We start from the raw sequence: 19,151 nt of genomic DNA on the forward strand, positions 1-19,151 counted from the left end.
AAAAATAATAATAATAATAATAATAATAATAATAATAATAATAATAATAATAATAATAATAATAATAATAATAATAAATACAATAGAATTGAAGAAGGAAATTGTACAAAAATACAAGGGAGTGGTTGACACATTGTCAGTGTGGCTTTGTTTATGCTGGAGTGAGCATTAGTCTTCATGCTCTTCAAAACATTTCACAATAATTCACTGTGTTTGGTGCTTGTAGATGGAGTGTGACTGGAGTGGTAGAGGCAGTGGTAGAGGCAGTGGTAGAGGCAGTGGGTGAGGCAGCGGTTGAGGCAGCGGTTGAGGCAGCGGTTGAGGCAGCGGCTGAGGCAGCGGCTGAGGCAGCGGTTGAGGCAGCGGTTGAGGCAGCAGTTGAGGCAATGGTAGAGGCAGCAGTTGAGGCAGTGGTATTTAATAACATATATGTTATAAATAATAATAGTACATATTATTAATATGTACTATTTTTTTTTTCAACAAGTCGGCCGTCTCCCACCGAGGCAGGGTGACCCAAAAAAGAAAGAAAATCCCCAAAAAGAAAATACTTTCATCATCATTCAACACTTTCACCACACTCGCACATTATCACTGTTTTTGCAGAGGTGCTCAGAATACAACAGTTTAGAACCATACATATATAAAGATACACAACATATCCCTCCAAACTGCCAATATCCTAAACCCCTCCTTTAACCCTTTGACTGTTTTCGATGTATAAATACGTCTTACGAGCCAATGTTTCTGACGTATATATACTCAATAATTCTAGCGGCTTCAAATCAAGCGGGAGAAAGCTGGTAGGCCCACATGTGAGAGAATGGGTCTGTGTGGTCAGTGTGCACCACATAAAAAAAATCCTGCAGCACACATTGAGTAATGAGAAAAAAAAAAACTCCGATCGTTTTTTTGGAATAAAACGCCGACTTTGAGGTGTATTTTCGTATAGTATTTATCATTGTATTCGCGTTTTCATGGTCTTAGGTGATAAAATGGAAAACATATTACAGAAATAGAGATGATTTTCATTATTTGACGATGAAAACGACCTTGAAACTGAGCTCAAAGTAGCAGAAATGTTCGATTTTTACCAATGTTCAGGAGTAAATAAATCGCACCACACGTCCAATACACGTCAACTGGGGAGTCTAATATTCTTTCACTAGTGCACTGATATTATTTATACCATTTTTACAATAATGCAGTAGTCTGCATAACAGTAAATTTTGTATTTTTTTGTATGAATAAAAAATCAAAATAGAAAGCAATAATAATATAAGAAGGGCCTAGAGATGTGACTAATGAACAGAGCATATGTTATTTTAGTGCCACGAATGTCTACCTTGTTTATTCTGGACCCTATTTTGAAATTGGCATCTTTTTTAGTTTGCGTGAAATTGGCCAAATTGCCAATTTCTGACCACCATATTGGGTAGTCCAAATTAGTAAATGGGAGGTTTCTTGTACTCAGCTAAAGAAATAGCTATGAGTTTGGTCAACTGGAGCAATGGAATTGGCTGAAAATAGGGCTCAAAGTCGGCGAAATTGCCGATACGCATATGTCGCCGAGACCGCTAACTTCGCGGAAGCATAATTCCATGAGTTTTCGACCAAATTTCGAACTTTTGGTGTCATTACCATCGGGAAAAGATTCTCTATCATTTCATAAGAAAAATAATTTATTTTTTTTCAAAAATTGAGCGACATAGAATGACAGTTTCAGAAAGGGGCCTGAAACAGTCAAAGGGTTAAAGTGCAGGCATTGTACTTCCCATTTCCAGGACTCAAGTCCGACTATATGAAAATAACCGGTTTCCCTGAATCCCTTCACTAAATATTACCCTGCTCACACTCCAACAGATCGTCAGGTCCCAAGTACCATTCGTCTCCATTCACTCCTATCTAACACGCTCACGCACGCTTGCTGGAAGTCCAAGCCCCTTGCCCACAAAACCTCCTTTACCCCCTCTCTCCAACCCTTTTGAGGACGACCCCTACCCCGCCTTCCTTCCATTATAGATTTATATGCTTTCCATGTCATTCTACTTTGATCCATTCTCTCTAAATGACCAAACCACCTCAACAACCCCTCTTCTGCCCTCTGACTAATACTTTTATTAACTCCACACCTTTTCCTAATTTCCACACTCCGAATTTTCTGCATAATATTTACACCACACGTTGCCCTTAAACAGGACATCTCCACTGTCTCCAACTGCCTCCTCACTGCTGCATTCACAATCCAAGCTTCACACCCATATAAGAGTGTTGGTACTACTATACTTTCATACATTCCCTTCTTTGCCTCCATAGATAACGTTTTTTGACTCCACATATACCTCAACGCACCACTCACCTTTTTTCCCTCATCAATTCTATGATTAACCTCATCCTTCATAAATCCTTCCGCCGACACTTCAACTCCCAAGTATCTGAAAACATTCACTTCTTCCATACTCCTCCTCCCCAATTTGATATCCAATTTTTCTTTATCTAAATCATTTGACACCCTCATCACCTTACTCTTTTCTATGTTCACTTTCAACTTTCTACCTTTACACACATTCCCAAACTCATCCACTAACCTTTGCAATTTTTCTTTAGAATCTCCCATAAGCACAGTATCATCAGCAAAAAGTAACTGTGTCAATTCCCATTTTGAATTTGATTCCCCAAAATTTAATCCCACCCCTCTCCCGGACACCCTAGCATTTACTTCCTTTACAACCCCATCTATAAATATATTAAACAACCATGGTGACATTACACATCCCTGTCTAAGACCTACTTTTACCGGGAAGTAGTCTCCCTCTCTTCTACACACCCTAACCTGAGCCTCACTATCCTCATAAAAACTCTTTACAGCATTTAATAACTTACCACCTATTCCATATACTTGCAACATCTGCCACATTGCTCCTCTATCCACTCTATCATATGCCTTTTCTAAATCCATAAATGCAATAAAAACTTCCCTACCTTTATCTAAATACTGTTCACATATATGCTTCAATGTAAACACTTGATCTACACATCCCCTACCCACTCTGAAACCTCCTTGCTCATCCGCAATCCTACATTCTGTCTTACCTCTAATTCTTTCAATTATAACCCTACCGTACACTTTTCCTGGTATACTCAGTAAACTTATTCCTCTATAATTTTTACAGTCTCTTTTGTCCCCTTTCCCTTTATATAAAGGGACTATACATGCTCTCCGCCAATCCCTAGGAACCTTCCCCTCTTTCATACATTTATTAAACAAAAGTACCAACCACTCCAACACTATATCCCCCCCTGCTTTTAATACTTCTGTCATGATCCCATCAGTTCCAGCTGCTTTACCTTCTTTCATTTTACGTAATGCCTCACGTACCTCCCCCACACTTACATTCTGCTCTTCTTCACTCCTAAAAGATGGTATACCTCCCTGACCAGTGCATGAAATTACTGCCTCTGTTTCTTCCTTAACATTTAAAAGTTCCTCAAAATATTCTCGCCATCTACCTAATACCTCCATCTCCCCATCTACTAACTCCCCTACTCTGTTTTTAATTGACAAATCCATACTTTCCCTAGGCTTTCTTAACTTGTTTAACTCACTCCAAAATTTTTTCTTATTTTCATTAAAATTTCTTGACAGTGCCTCTCCCACTCTATCATCTGCTCTCCTTTTGCACTCTCTCACCACTCTCTTTACCTTTCTTTTACTCTCCATATACTCTGCTCTTCTTATAACACTTCTGCTTTGTAAAAACCTCTCATAAGCTACCTTTTTCTCTTTTATCACACCCTTTACTTCATCATTCCACCAATCACTCCTCTTTCCTCCTGCCCCCACCCTCCTATAACCACAAACTTCTGCCCCACATTCTAATACTGCATTTTTAAAACTATTCCAACCCTCTTCAACCCCCCCACTACTCATCTTTACACTAGCCCACCTTTCTGTCAATAGTCGCTTATATCTCACCCGAACTTCCTCCTCCCTTAGTTTATACACTTTCACCTCCCTCTTACTTGTTGTTGCCACCTTCCTCTTTTCCCATCTACCTCTTACTCTAACTGTAGCTACAACTAAATAATGATCCGATATATCAGTTGCCCCTCTATAAACATGTATATCCTGGAGCCTACCCATCAACCTTTTATCCACCAATACATAATCTAATAAACTACTTTCATTACGTGCTACATCATACCTTGTATATTTATTTATCCTCTTTTTCATAAAATATGTATTACTTATTAACAAATCTCTTTCTATACATAGCTCAATTAAAGGCTCCCCATTTACATTTACCCCTGGCACCCCAAATTTACCTACTACTCCCTCCATAACATTTTTACCCACTTTAGCATTGAAATCCCCACCCACCATTACTCTCACACTTGATTCAAAACTCCCCACGCATTCACTCAACATTTCCCAAAATCTCTCTCTCTCCTCTACACTTCTCTCTTCTCCATGTATGTTATTAAATACCACTGCCTCAACTGCTGCCTCGCCCGCTGCCTCGCCCGCTGCCTCGCCCGCTGCCTCGCCCGCTGCCTCGCCCGCTGCCTCGCCCGCTGCCTCGCCCGCTGCCTCGCCCGCTGCCTCAACCGCTGCCTCAACCGCTGCCTCAACCCCTGCCTCAACCCCTGCCTCAACCCCTGCCTCAACCCCTGCCTCAACCCCTGCCTCTACCCCTGCCTCTACCCCTGCCTCTACCCCTGCCTCTACCCCTGCCTCTATCCCTGCCTCTACCCCTGCCTCTACCCCTGCCTCTACCCCTGCCTCTACCCCTGCCTCTACCCCTGCCTCTACCCCTGCCTCTACCCCTGCCTCTACCCCTGCCTCTACCCCTGCCTCTACCACTGCCTCTACCACTGCCTCTACCACTGCCTCTACCACTGCCTCTACCACTGCCTCTACCACTGCCTCTACCACTGCCTCTACCACTGCCTCTACCACTGCCTCTACCACTGCCTCTACCACTCCAGTCACACTCCATCTACAAGCACCAAACACAGTGAATTATTGTGAAATGTTTGGAAGAGCATGAAGACTAATGCTCACTCCAGCATAAACAAAGCCACACTGACAATGTGTCTACCACTCCCTTGTATTTTTGTACAATTTCCTTCAATTCTATCGTATTTATTATTATTATTATTATTATTATTATTATTATTATTATTATCAGTAGCAGAAATGTTTGATTCTTTGCTGTGTTCAACAGTCAACACATGATGCCACCGTCCAATACCTGTTCAAATAGCCATTCCAATATGCAGTCATGAATGGGTTTACATTATTTATACTGTAGTTTAATAGCAAATAATGAACAAACAAAACACTCACCACACAGTGGTGGGAGGGCTGGCTGCCAGTTGCAGGGGTCGGAGGGAGGGTAGTATGGACTCGCAGGTGGTGGGAAACTTAAATATGATTTGGCAGCTAGGAATTTGGTGGCTGGGAATTTGGCAGTTGGGAATTTGGCGGTTGGGAATTCGCAAATGTGTGAAGCCCGCAAAAGTTGAAAACGCGAATGTTGGGGGAAACCTGTACTAATGATTACTGGAAGACATTCGTCTCCTGCTCCAGTGGCATCATGCACTATAATGAAAACAAAGAAATACTGTAAGACAATTTTAAACGACAAGTGGCAATTAAAAAAAAAGAAACGAGGATGCAAAATTTTGAAAGGAATATACGTAGTTAAGTTTCTTGCAAACATTAATAAAGAAAATATGTATACTATTTTAATAGAAAACTGGCTTATGTCAAATGAAGCCACTAAGAGAATGCAACCCATTGTGTAATTATATATACTATATCTATTCTTTTTTTTACTGATTTATGTTTTCACTCCCTTCAAATTCAACCTTATAGTCATCCTCTGTACATCAATTTTATTCTGAATCAGTTCCTCTGGCTATGCAGTATCTCTGAATTTATTTATTCCTCACTATATCCAGTCCACAAGTATTTTTCAAATATTCCTCTTCCCTTCTTATATCTGAGCTATCATGTTTCACCACTGAACAAATTATGTGGATTGTACAACCTGGTTTCTAAAGACTGAATCTCACCATATATACTATAGGCTCCATTAGTTTCTTGTATTAACATACCGGCCATATATTTTCTTAAATTTTCGTTTTCTATTCATGCCGCTTCTGTATGTACAGAACAACTGAAAACTTTCATCTTTTCCCTTATGTTTGTGAAACAAAACTTTACTGTGTCCCCAACATTTTACACCTGTGCTCTCATTTCTCTTCTATTTATATTTACAAGAATAGTATCTCATTTTTCTCTTCCTCTTTAAATATCTCATATTTCCCTATAATATTACACACTTCCGTTTTAATGAAGAAATTTTATGGGAAAGATGTTGTATAACCAACAAGTTTATAAAATGACACTATAATAGAATGGAAAAAGGTTTCCATTTTGGCAGTCAATTTGATAAAATACTATACAGACTACAATCTCAAATTATAATTTCAGATTCATCTTTGAGAAGATGCCAAACCAATTTTTTTATGTTTTTTTTTTTTAACACTAGCCTTCTCCCAGCTAGGGAGGGTGACCCAAAAAAGAAACACTTGTACCATCATTCCCTCTACCACTGTCTTGCCAGAGGCAATCAGATACAACAGTTTAGATGTCACTCTAATCAGGAAATATCCTAAATGTCACATTTAAAATACAAGCACTGTACTCACCACCTCAAGGATTCAAGTCTTGGTAACCAGTTTTCCTGAATCCCTTCACTTTTTTTTTTTTTTTTTACAAATTCAAATACTGTACAAATAAATCAAATGCAATATAAGAGGTAATGCACAATGTTGATGAAAAAAAACACATCTCACAAAGTAAACTGAATAAGGATCCTCTGATTCCATGGCTATTTGGATCAGTAATCTAAACTGCGATACACTAATCCGGCTTCAGTACGTATCACCGGTTATAATTCTTACAAACAGCTGAATAATAGTAAAAACCAATAGTGAACGAGTATTTACAGTCTTCAGCTGATCGACCATTACTGATGCTGCTAACTTGAAGCCACTCACTGTGTCACTGGTCCACTGACCCAGTGACTGTGCTACCTGCTCTGGCCCAGGACACTTGTACGTTTCACTCCACCGTATCAGCTCATCCTTTGAACTCTACCATTAAAACACACAACATTACAGTGAACATGCAGAGTAATATAAACTATAAGAAAGACCTTAAAAAGAAAAGAAAAACTATTTCTGATAATTTTAAGATATTAGTAGGTATTTGTAGTGTGACTATTATCTAGAGAAAAAGCAGTATAATTTCAATATTTAACTAAAACCAATAAGTGCATCCATACAGACACTGAAGCTTATGGCAGTGTCAACGTTTACAAGATAATAAACACTATTTTATTTATTTATTAACACATCGGCCGTCTCCCACTAAGGCAGGGTGGCCCGAAAGAGAAAAACTTTCATCATCATTCACTCCATCACTGTCTTGCCAGAGGTGCGCTTACACTACAGTTATAAAACTGCAACATTAACACCCTGTATAAAAAAAAAAGAAAATAAAGCTTTGAATGATTGACTTAAACAAAGACGACCATTACTGTACTTACTAGAAATGGCAATTTACGGAAAACAGAAGGACGTGAAGACATTTTGGCAGTATAGGGATTCATCACTTGGATGCCAACTAAAGAGAAAAGGTCAGCAAGCATGGCCGACTTGATTTTCAAGTCCAGAGGCTGGTCAATGTTGAGGGATGGAGATAAATTGACTTCCAGCACCCAGGGTTTTAACTGACTGTCAATTAAAATGTCAAACCCATATAACTCTGAAATAAAGGATAGATAGTTTCAAACACAGCACAAGTGTCTCAGGAGATACACAGGACCTGGATTTTATGAAGAATGCACAAGTCATGAATGAAAATAATATTAACAAATTTATTTTGTGAATTACTATACATATCAACTCTCTTCTAGTTATTTCCATCTTTTTCCTGACTTTTTCATCTATATTAAGCCTGCATTTTTTAATCAATTTTAAATCCCTTGGAAATTTACACATCTATATGGAAATAAGTATTTACACATCTATATGGAAATAAGTATTTACACATCTATATGGAAATAAGTATTTACACATCTATATGGAAATAAGTATTTACACATCTATATGGAAATAAGTATTTACACATCTATATGGAAATAAGTATTTACACATCTATATGGAAATAAGTATTTACACATCTATATGGAAATAAGTATTTACACATCTATATGGAAATAAGTATTTACACATCTATATGGAAATAAGTATTTACACATCTATATGGAAATAAGTATTTACACATCTATATGGAAATAAGTATTTACACATCTATATGGAAATAAGTATTTACACATCTATATGGAAATAAGTATTTACACATCTATATGGAAATAAGTATACATGTAAGAATATGAACTAAATGAAAAAAATCTGGTTTCTCCTTTATCAGTTATATAACATTCAAATTGAGAGTCAAAGGAAAAGCAAGGTACAATACTATCTCCACTCCTTTAGCTATTGAGCAACTTATATGATGAAGAACATATGACTTTTCTTTACAAAAAGTACCAGTTTAAGCTTAGGTAAACTGAAACAAAAGTACCTATTGAGGTTTTCATTGGAATTCAGCTATCAAAAGAATTGCCATAGTGCTTATTGACAGAATATTTATGAACATTGTATGTCTGTGGTATAACTGCAGGGACAAGTATATACTGTATATGAATTCAGAATGGCTGTGTTTAAAAGGGAATTTAATGCCAATGCTAAATAAGTTCTTGAATATTTAAATGATGTCCAAGAATTTTTAGGTCAGACTTTATATAGTCCACTCAGTAGATACTAATTACTCACCAAAGCAGTTGCGAGTGTGTGGAACAAACATGTTGGTTGCAGTATTCATCTGATAGGATGCAGCAAGCAAAGATTTGATGATTACATCTTCAATAGACCGCATCAGAGCACCAGTATCAATTCCTTGACTCTTCAAGTGCCGTAGAAAAGCACTCAGAGACCATTTGTTTCCTTGGTCGTCCACCTCTGGATCTTCATTTCTTTTAGTATTGAAAAGAGAAAGGATAACTTAAATTAATATTGACAATCAACAAGGTATTTGATATTAACTGATTACCAATGTTTCATACAATTTCACAAGAGTTCTACTAACCTTACCTCAATTCCAACTTCCTAGGAAATAAGGAGCAAGAGCATCATGGCATAAAACACTATACTGTACAGTATTAAATTCAATCATCCTCAAAAATATTTATTGTACATCAAGCTCCCATTAAGACTAACTTTAAAAATCAGTATTGATAATGGCTGATGTGCACCACGAGGGAGGTGGGAGGTACAGTGCCTGTACCCTAAAGGAGGAGTTTGAGATATTTGCTGTTTGGAGGGACATCTAAACTCTGGTACCTAAGGACCTCTGGCAAGACAATCATAGTATGAATGATCAGGAAAGTGTTTCTTTTTGGGTCATCCTCCCTTAGTAGGAGACAGCGAGGATGTGGGAAAAAAAATTCAAGTATGTGATAAAATGTCACATGTTTACATCTTAAAGATGTCTGATTTTTCAGGTTAAGACTCAATGGGATGATGTACAATAAAGGAAATTTTCAACCTGAGCCATATGGATAGTCTAAGATAAGAAGGATACACAATAAATGTGTTAAACATTTCAAGGTTGTACTGTACGTTCCAAGACACTTGGCACTGTACATCTTGGGAAAACTATCAACTTTTAATTCCAAAACAGTTTTGAAATATTTCAAACAGGGATTTATCATATGAAATCATAAGTATAAAAAATTACTACTAAATAATATTTGACTATTTGTCTCAATACAGAAACAAATTTCTAAAAATCATCCAAAAACTAATCTTTAATGCCAAAACAGTTACAATTTATACTTACTGAACATAATTTGAATGGAATTTGTTGACCGAGTAATTAGTGAGGTGAATGCATGGGTTCCACAAATTCTTGCCATGTTGATATTTGACGGTTGCCAGACGCACCAAGCCTTCCTCATAGAGATATACTACAAGTGGATCCAGGGATGTCACACCAACATATAACCTGAGATCACACTTGTACCCATCCACAAGCAGGGGCGATTCAATGTAGCGGCACAACAAGGAAGTCTCGTCTGCTGGAACCTGATCCACCTATTACAATATGCAATTAATTAAGCAGTCAGAAAATACCAATAATTTTTTTTAACACTCCGATCATTTTCCACCAAGGCAGGGTGACCCAAAAAAAGAAGAAACAAAAGTTTTTCTTCTTTGTACATTTAGTAATTTATGCAGGAGAAGAGGTTACTATCCCCTTGCTCTTGGCATTTTAATCGCCTCTTACGACACGCATGGCTTAGGGAGGGAGGATTCTTCTCCACTTCCCCAGAGTAATAATAAAATACTAAAAAGAAATTTACACGTGGGATAACAGGTATATCTTGCTACTTCTACTTACACTTGAGTCACGCTACACATGCATGTGCATGCTTATACATATATATATACACACACACACACCCACCCAGATTTTCCTCACTTTTCTAAATAGTTCTTGTTCTTCTTTATTTCCTCTTATCTCCATGGGGAGGTGCAAAAGAATTCTTCCTCTGTAAGCCATGTGTGTCATAAGAGGCGACTAAAATGCTGGGAGCAAGAGGCTAGTAACCCCTTCTCCTATATTTATTACCAAAGTTAAAAAGAAAAACCTTCGTTTTTCTTTTTGGGCCACCCTGGTTCGGTGGGATACAGCCGGTCTGTTGAAAGAAGATCAAACATCGAACAGAATTAATAATGCTAAGGAAACCAAAACCAATACATAAACATAGCACAGGAATTTTTTTTTTCTCAACAAGTCGGCTGTCTCCCACTGAGGCAGTGTGGCCCAAAAAGAAAGAAAATCCCCAAAAAGAAAGTACTTTCATAATCATTCAACACTTTCACCTCACTCGTACATAATCACTGTCTTTGCAGAGGCACCCAGATACAACAGTTTAGAAGCATATATAAAGATATATAGCACATCCCTCCAAACTGCCAATATCCCAAACCCCTTCTTTAAAGTGCAGGCACTGTACTTTACATTTCCAGTACTCAAGTCAGGCTATATATTAAAATAACCGGTTTCCCGGAACCCTTTCACTAAATATTACCCTGCTCACACTCCAACAGCTTGTCAGGTCCCAAAAACCATCCATCTCCATTCACTCCTATCTAACATGCTCATACACGCTTCCTAGAAGTCCAAGCCCCTCGCCCACGAAACCTCCTTTACCCCCTCCCTCCAACCTTTTCAGAGATGACCCCTACCCCGCCTTCCTTCCCCTACAGATTTATACACTCTCCGAGTCATTCTACTTTGGTCCATTCTCTCTAAATGACCAAGCACCCTTAACAACCCCTCTTCAGCACTCTAATTAATACTCTTATTAACTCCACACCTACTCCTAATTTCCACACTCCGAATTCTCTGCATAATATTTACACCACACATTGCCCTTAGACAGGACATCTCCACTGCCTCCAGCTGCCTCCTCGCCACATCATTTACAACCCAAGCTTCACACCCATATAAGAGTGTTGGTACCACTATACTTTTGTACATTCCCTTCTTTGCCTCCATGTATAATGCTTTTTGTCTCCACAAATACCTCAATGCACCACCCACCTTTTTTCCTTCATCAATTCTATGATTAACCTATCTTTCATAAACCCATCCACTGACACATCAACTCCCAAATATCTGAAAACATTCACTTCTTCCATGCTCCCTCTCTCAAATGTGATATCCAGTTTTTCTTTATCTAAATCGTTTGATACCCTCATCACCTTACTCTTATCTATGTTCACTTCCAACTTTCTAACTTTACACACCCTCCCAAACTCGTCCACTAACCTTTGCAACTTTTCTTGAGAATCTCCCATAAGCACAGTATCATCAACAAAAAGTAACTGTGTCAACTCCCATTTTGTATTTGATTCCCCATAATTTAATCCCACCCCTCTCCTCAACACCCTAGCATTTACTTCTTTCACAACCCCATCTGTAAATATGTTAAACAACCATGGTGACATTACACATCCCTGTCTAAGACCTACTTTTACTGGGAAGTAATCTCCCTCTCTCCTACACACCCTAACCTGAGCTTTGCCATCCTCATAAAAACTCTTTACAGCATTTAGTAACTTACTGCACAGGAACTATCCACACTATAATCTCAACATTTAACTATTCATGAATAACATTAATAAATAGCAAAAAAGATAATCTTTAAAAATATAATATATTCTGGGGAAATCTAAAATAAAAGTGGTGATTATATACAATACTGTACAGTACATAACGAAAAAAAACTTACTTGACTGACCAAGTATATTCCCTTGCCCTGTGACGAGGCCACTGGCTTAACAATCCAAGTTCCACGTTCACGTAAGTGAGTATCACAGAAATCCCTATATTCTGTAGGGAGAATAAAGCTGGTAGGAATAAAATCGAAGAGCTTGACACCAAATTGCCTTTGCATTCGTTTGATGTTCATGTATAAGCGATCTTTTCTTGTTAGCTCTGAAGACCTAGAAGAATATTTTGAATTAATTTTTATTACATAAAGGTTAACAATAGCCCAGAATTGTTACAGTATAATAAAACCCCACATACACATGTGACTACTATTTCAAATACGTTATCAGTAGCAAGGTGGTCTATAGAATAATAATGTTTACCATCACTTTTTAATACACCTGTTGAGATTAACTTCTATTTATTAGACGAGTTTAAAGATGCATCCAACTACTGCAGCATCTCAGGTAAATGTAAAAAAGAAAAACTATTTTTCTCTTTTTATGGGTCACCCTGCCTTGGTGGGAGACAGCCAGTTTAAAAAAAAATCAACCGTCTTCCAACAAGGTATGGTAAAAAAAAAAAAAAAAAAAAAAAAAAAAAATTCATTCAATAGTCATCTTGCCAGAAGGGCACAGCCATTACAATTCAAATGACTCTCTGAGCTGTAACATCCCCATCCCTCCTTCAGAATACAGGCAATGTATGTCCCACCTCCAAGACTCAAGCTGGCTAACTGGTTTTCCTGAATCCTTTCATAACTGTTTACCTGCCTATACAGTGGACCCTCAGTTATCTGCCATAATCCATTAATAATAATAATAATAATAATTTTATTTCTTTGTAAAGGTTACAATGTGTAATTACAGTTTTGATTTGCTAAGTACAAAGATAGCCACTATCATGCTGAGGCATTTCAGGCAAACTAATCCTAATACATAGTAACTAATTAAAACTAGATAAGATAATAGTACATAGTAATTATTACTTAAAACTAAACATAGAATAGCGGTTAGCTGTTTTACAATCTTATTTGGACTTAATAAATCTTATGTATACTAGTACAAAATCGAATTTACAAGGAATGGTGCAGGTGGCAATATTTTATGGAATGGCAGAATTAAAAGCCAGGAGGTCACATGATAAAACTAGTCAGTAGATGTTTGGTTGATTTGGTTAATATTGTGAGATAAGATGATTTTTTTAGCAGAGTCCTAAATTTATAAGTTGTCTGGGGATCCTTGACCTGTTCCGGTAGCGAGTTCCAGATCTTTGGGCCTTTTATAAGCATTGCGTTCTTGCATAGTGAGAGTCTTACTCGAGGGATGTTGAAAAGGGCCTTATGCCTTGTATTGCGACTGTGCATTCTGTTGTAACTGTCGAGGAGTAGTTTTAGGGGAGGGTTTACAGTGGAGTTTAAAGTTCTGTATATGTAGTAGGCACAATAATAAGAGTGTATGTCTTGTATATTTAGCAAGTTGAGTCTTTTGAAAAGTGGTGGGGTGTGCTGTCTAGCACAGGAGCTGGTTATCACCTGCACAACAGCTTTTTGTTGGATTATTAAGGGTCTAAGGTGGTTGGCTGTGGTTGAGCCCCAGGCACAGATACCATAGGTGAGGTAAGGATATATTAGAGAGTGGTACAGGCTAAGGAGAGTTGTTTGTGGTACACAGTAGCATATCTTGGAAAAGATTCCTACTGATTTGGAAATTTTCTTGGCTATGTGAGGGGTATGGGACTGAAATTTAAGATGACAGTCAAGAAGACCTAGAAATTTGCCCTCCGTGTGTCTTGATATAAGGGAACCATATAACAGTATGTTGAGTTGAATATTTGAGGCTCTGTTGCCAAACAGCATGAAGTAAGCTTTGTCTATGTTGAGTGTGAGTTTGTTGATCATATATCTTTAGCAGTTCATTGTTTACAATGTTTTGAAGCACAGCTGGGTCTGAATGAGAGTAGACATATGTAGTGTCATCTGCGAATAGAACTGGTGTAAGGAGTTGGGATGCACTGGGGAGATCATTGATGTAGATGAGAAAGAGGAGTGGGCCTAGGACACTACCTTGGGGTACTCCTACAGCTACAGGTTGGATAGCGGAGTTGACTCCATTTGCATGTACATAATGGTGTCTGTCGTTAAGATAGGATTTTAGGTAGTCAAGAGAATGTCCTCTTATGCCATAATGATTCAGTCTGAGGTGCAAGAGATTGTGGTCAACTGTGTCAAACGCTTTTCTTAGGTCGATAAAGAGCCCCATGGGATATTCATTCTTATCGAGAGTGTGTATATAAGGTCAAGCATTTGTATAATAGCATCATTTGTGCTTTTTTTGGTCTAAATCCAAACTGGCACGAGTTAACCCTTTGAGGGTCGACAGGCCCTCTCCGAAACTCGTTCTCAGGGTCGGCCAAATTTAAAAAAAAAAAAAATATTTTCTCTTATGAAAAGATAGAGAATCTTTTCCCGATCATAAAGACACCAAAAGTTTGAAATTTGATAGAAAACTTACGGAATTATGCTCTCGCAAAGTTAGCGGTCTCGGCGATGTTTACGCATCGGCGATTTTGCCCACTTTGAGCCCCATTTTCGGCCAATTTCACTGTACTAGTCGACAAAAAACATGAATATTTCGCTAGAACTCCGTTTTTTCTATCGAATGGGTGCAAGAAACCACCCATTTATGAAATTCAACTATCCAGTACAGTGGTCAGAATTTAGCAATTTTGCCAATTTCACACAAATTTCAAAAGATGCCAATTTCCGAATAGGGTCCAGAATAAACAAGAAAGACATTCCTGGCACTAAAATGACATTTCCTCTAGTCATTAGTCACGTCTCAAGGCCCCTCTTATATTCTTTTGCTTTCCACTTTGAATTTTTATTCTCACAAAAAATATAAGATTTACTGTTATGCAGACTACTGCATTAGTGTAAAAAATGGTATAAATATTATTGGTGCACTTGTGAAAGAATATTAGACTCACCAGTTGACGTGTATTGCGCGCTCGGCACGATTTGTTTACTTTTGAAGTTCAGTAAAAATCGAACATTTCTGCTACTTTGAGCTCAATTTCAAGGCACCTTTCATTGTAAAACCAGTCAAAATCATCTCAATTTCTGTAATATGTCTACCATTCTATAAAATGAGACCAAGAAAACTAGAATACAACAATAAATACCATACGAAAATACACTGCAAAGTCGCTGATTTATTCCAAAAAAATGGTCAAAGTTTTTTTCTCATTATGCACTGTGTGCTGCAGGATTTTTTTTATACTATGCACACTGACCACATAGACCCATTCTTTCATATGAAGGCCTACCAGCTTTCTCCCACTAGATTTGAGGCCGCTAGAATTTATGCGTACTAGTACGTCAAAAACCCCTACGCGTAAGACGTACTAGTACGACCAAAACCCTCAAAGGGTTAAGTATGTTGTTGGATGTAAGGTAGGGGTAAAGTAGCTTGTGTGTTACTTTTTCAAGTATTTTGGATAGTAAGGGCAAGTTTGATATGGGCCTGTAATTGTTCAAATCAGTTGGATCTCCACCTTTGTGGATTGGGGTGACCCTTGCTGTCTTGAGTATGGATGGGAAGGTTGAAGAAATTATAGATTTGTTAAACATTGTTGCAATAATGGGCAACAGTTCTGGTGTAGCTTTTTTATATATGAATGGGGGCAAGTTATCTAGATCACCTGATTTGTTTTATAATGATTTAATGATGAGTGAGACTTCAGTGGGATTAGTTGGAGCTAGGAATAGATTATTTGGATAGTTGCCAGTGAGGTACTCACTCGGATGTGTATTTGAGCTAGGAATTTGACTTGCTAGCTTTGATCCTACATTAGAGAAGAAGACATTAAATTTGTTGGCCATGTCTAAAGGTTGCATGTGAGGTTCATCTGGTTTAGTTAAGTCTATCTCTCTATTTCCAGTCGGTTTCCTCGAGCCCAAAATTTTGGAGGGGGTTTGCCAGGTACTTTTCATGTCACCTTTCATTTCACTAAATCTATTTTCATAATACATTTGCTCTGATTTACATATCAGTTTTGTTAGTATTGATGTGCATCTTTTAGTAAATTCTTTAGTAATTAAGCCTAATCTGAACTGCTTTTCAAGTTGGTGTTTTTTATTAATAGATTTGAGGATACTTCTAGTTAACCAGGGGCTGTTTAGCCTCTTTTCTGAGATCTGTTTCATTTTGATTGGGCAATGTTTGTTGTAGAGGTTTAGGGTTTTATGTAAAACTTTTTTTATATCTTTATCGATATTATTACTGTCATCTAGCTCTCTCTGCCAATCAATGGCACCTAGAGCTAGTTTTAGGTTGTTTATCGATGTTTCATCATGCAGGTGAAATGAGATCTTGTTTCTTGAGGCAGTTTAGATAAGTTGGTTATGAGGAAGGTAGGATAGTGGTCTGTGGTGTTATCCGTGATTATACCTGCTTGTAGTGGGGATATTATGTTGGTCCAGATATGGTCGAGTAACGAGGCACTAGTATCAGAGATTCTTGTTGGCTTTGTTATAGTGGGTAGCAATAAGCTGTTGTTCATAGCATTTGTGAAATCAACTACTGGAGGGTCGGTTGTTTGGATAAGGTTGATGTTGAAATCTCCTGCTAGTATCAGATGGTGTTTATTCAACTCTGACTCAATTATCATGTTTCTAAGGTTATTGCTAAAAGTGTAAGTGTTTGAGTGTGGTAATCTGTAGACTGTACCAACTGCTATAGATTTCTTAAGTGTTCTTGATGTGAATTTAGCTATTATATATTCACCGTTTTCGTCCCATACATTAGTTGATTTCACAATCATCCTGATTGGTCGGGCCTACAGTTATGTATGGCTGTGTAACCAGGTATGGTAAATATGCCTGTCAGATCTAGTCTGAGCCAGGTTTCAGTAAGTATAATGAAAGTTATAGTAGCATTTAGAGACTTAAGTAATGCAATGAGGTCATCATAGTGTTTACTCAATGATCTAACATTGTAGTTGAAGATTGTAATGTTCTTGCTGACACTGAGAAGGGTATTAGCCTGACTAGCAGTGTAGTAATGGCAATTACTGTTTGGACTATGTGTGCTGTTCAATAAGAGGTTGATATCAGGATCGATACTTACATTCATAAGGGGTACGTGGAGAAATAGCAGTTACAATTATTAAAGAACAAAAAGACCAAAGTAATGATGTTAAACCACTACCAATTATGAACTTATGAACTAAGATAGTTAATTTAGATCTAAAAAAATAATGGAGCTACTGAAAATTAAAATAAAACACTTTAGCACCTTGATTATTTCAAAGTTAAAAGTAATGGTTTCAAGTATAAAATAAAGCAGAGAATAAAACACTTAAGTACCTGGATTAGCACCTTGAATAGCACCTTAGGTGTCTTAAGTAGCTGGGAATTAATTACTGTTATTCACTAACAGCCATGAAAATATGGATTAGAATAAGGGTAAATTCTACTAAACTACAGCACTGAACATGGTTGATAATGTGTTGAGATATGGCTTAACAAGGTTCAGTCAAACCAGTGAATGAGAGGAAACATGCTAGTTCTTGATCATTTGTTATTTCAAACCTACGACCCGTGTCTGATAATTTTACCACAATAATGCCATCACCAGTAAAGTACTGTTTTATTGATGCATTATCACACTTAAGTTTTCGAAGTCTGTATAATAGGTTCTGACGTTTTTTAGTTAGGCACTCATTTATATACACATTACTCCGTTTCTTGATGGAGGAACTTATTAGATCATTTTTTACATCAATGGAATTGAATTTTAACCTAACACTTTGTTGTTGACCCGGCTTGCCTAGCAGTCAGGCATCCTTGATATCACTGGTTTTAATGAAGGTCAGCCTAAATCTGAAATGGCCGAAAACCAAAACAATATTTCCCATAAGAATTAATATGAATAAAATTAATCCATTCCAGACACCCATAAATATTAACAAAAAATACATTTTTTAAAGATTAACTATAGTCTTACAAACACAAAGCAATGAGAGCTAAATAAAATAAATAAACGAACATTTCAATCACTCTTACATACCTTCATTGAAGACTTTTGTTGGCTTATGGAAGACAGGGAAGAGGAGAAAGGGAGGACTGATTATTGTTTGGAAGGGGAATCCCCTTCCATAAGAATTTCAGGTATCAAAGCCCTCTCTGGGGTTATGTCCCTTCTTTGTCTTTTACTGCCACTAGGACCAGGTTAGGTCACTAGACCCATGTCACACAAAAAAAGTGTCCAGATGTCAGCATAGTTGGGATCAGCAACTATGCTAACACAGAGAGCTCTGTTTCTGGCATCTCTAAGATTTGCCTGAAGTGGGACAAGGTTTTGTCACTGAACATGTTTCAAATATGGCTTGTTTGAGCTTGGTCAGGGTGATATTTTTCAACAAAAGGTTGCACCTCCCTCCATTTTGCACAAATGTCCTTAATCACTGAAGAAAGCACATTCTCCCTTCTCTTCCTCCTCCTCTGAGCCAATTTCCTCAGCTGTGGTCTGTTGCTGTTCCAGATGAAGCTCTTCCCTGTGGTCCTCCACCAACTCTTCCACATCCTCGCCACTCACCTCCAACCCCATGGACTTCCCCAAAGACAATAGATTCCATCCTGGCAAGCTCAAGCACATGTACACCACTCTCATACTTCTCAACAATTTCTTTCTTAAATTCCATTGTGTTTCTCACTTTCTTTACCAAA

At 37.7% G+C, this 19,151-nt stretch overlaps 1 protein-coding gene across 3 annotated transcripts in view; it reads right to left on the bottom strand.

Annotated features, from left to right (window-relative positions):
• Window positions 1-19,151, bottom strand: part of LOC128697670 (tubulin polyglutamylase TTLL5-like) — a 130,256-nt gene that overhangs the window by 95,736 nt on the left and 15,369 nt on the right. For all 3 annotated transcript variants that reach the window (XM_070099771.1, XM_070099772.1, XM_070099770.1), the window contains exons 4-7: window positions 12,441-12,654; window positions 9,980-10,233; window positions 8,914-9,113; window positions 7,623-7,840 (exon numbers count right to left, since the gene is read on the bottom strand). In XM_070099771.1, the coding sequence (XP_069955872.1) occupies window positions 7,623-7,840; window positions 8,914-9,113; window positions 9,980-10,233; window positions 12,441-12,654 (886 nt within the window). The remainder of the gene's footprint in view (window positions 1-7,622; window positions 7,841-8,913; window positions 9,114-9,979; window positions 10,234-12,440; window positions 12,655-19,151) is intronic.

Source organism: Cherax quadricarinatus, chromosome 68 (assembly GCF_038502225.1).
Source record: "Cherax quadricarinatus isolate ZL_2023a chromosome 68, ASM3850222v1, whole genome shotgun sequence".
In the NCBI taxonomy this organism is placed as follows: Eukaryota; Metazoa; Arthropoda; class Malacostraca; order Decapoda; family Parastacidae; genus Cherax; species Cherax quadricarinatus.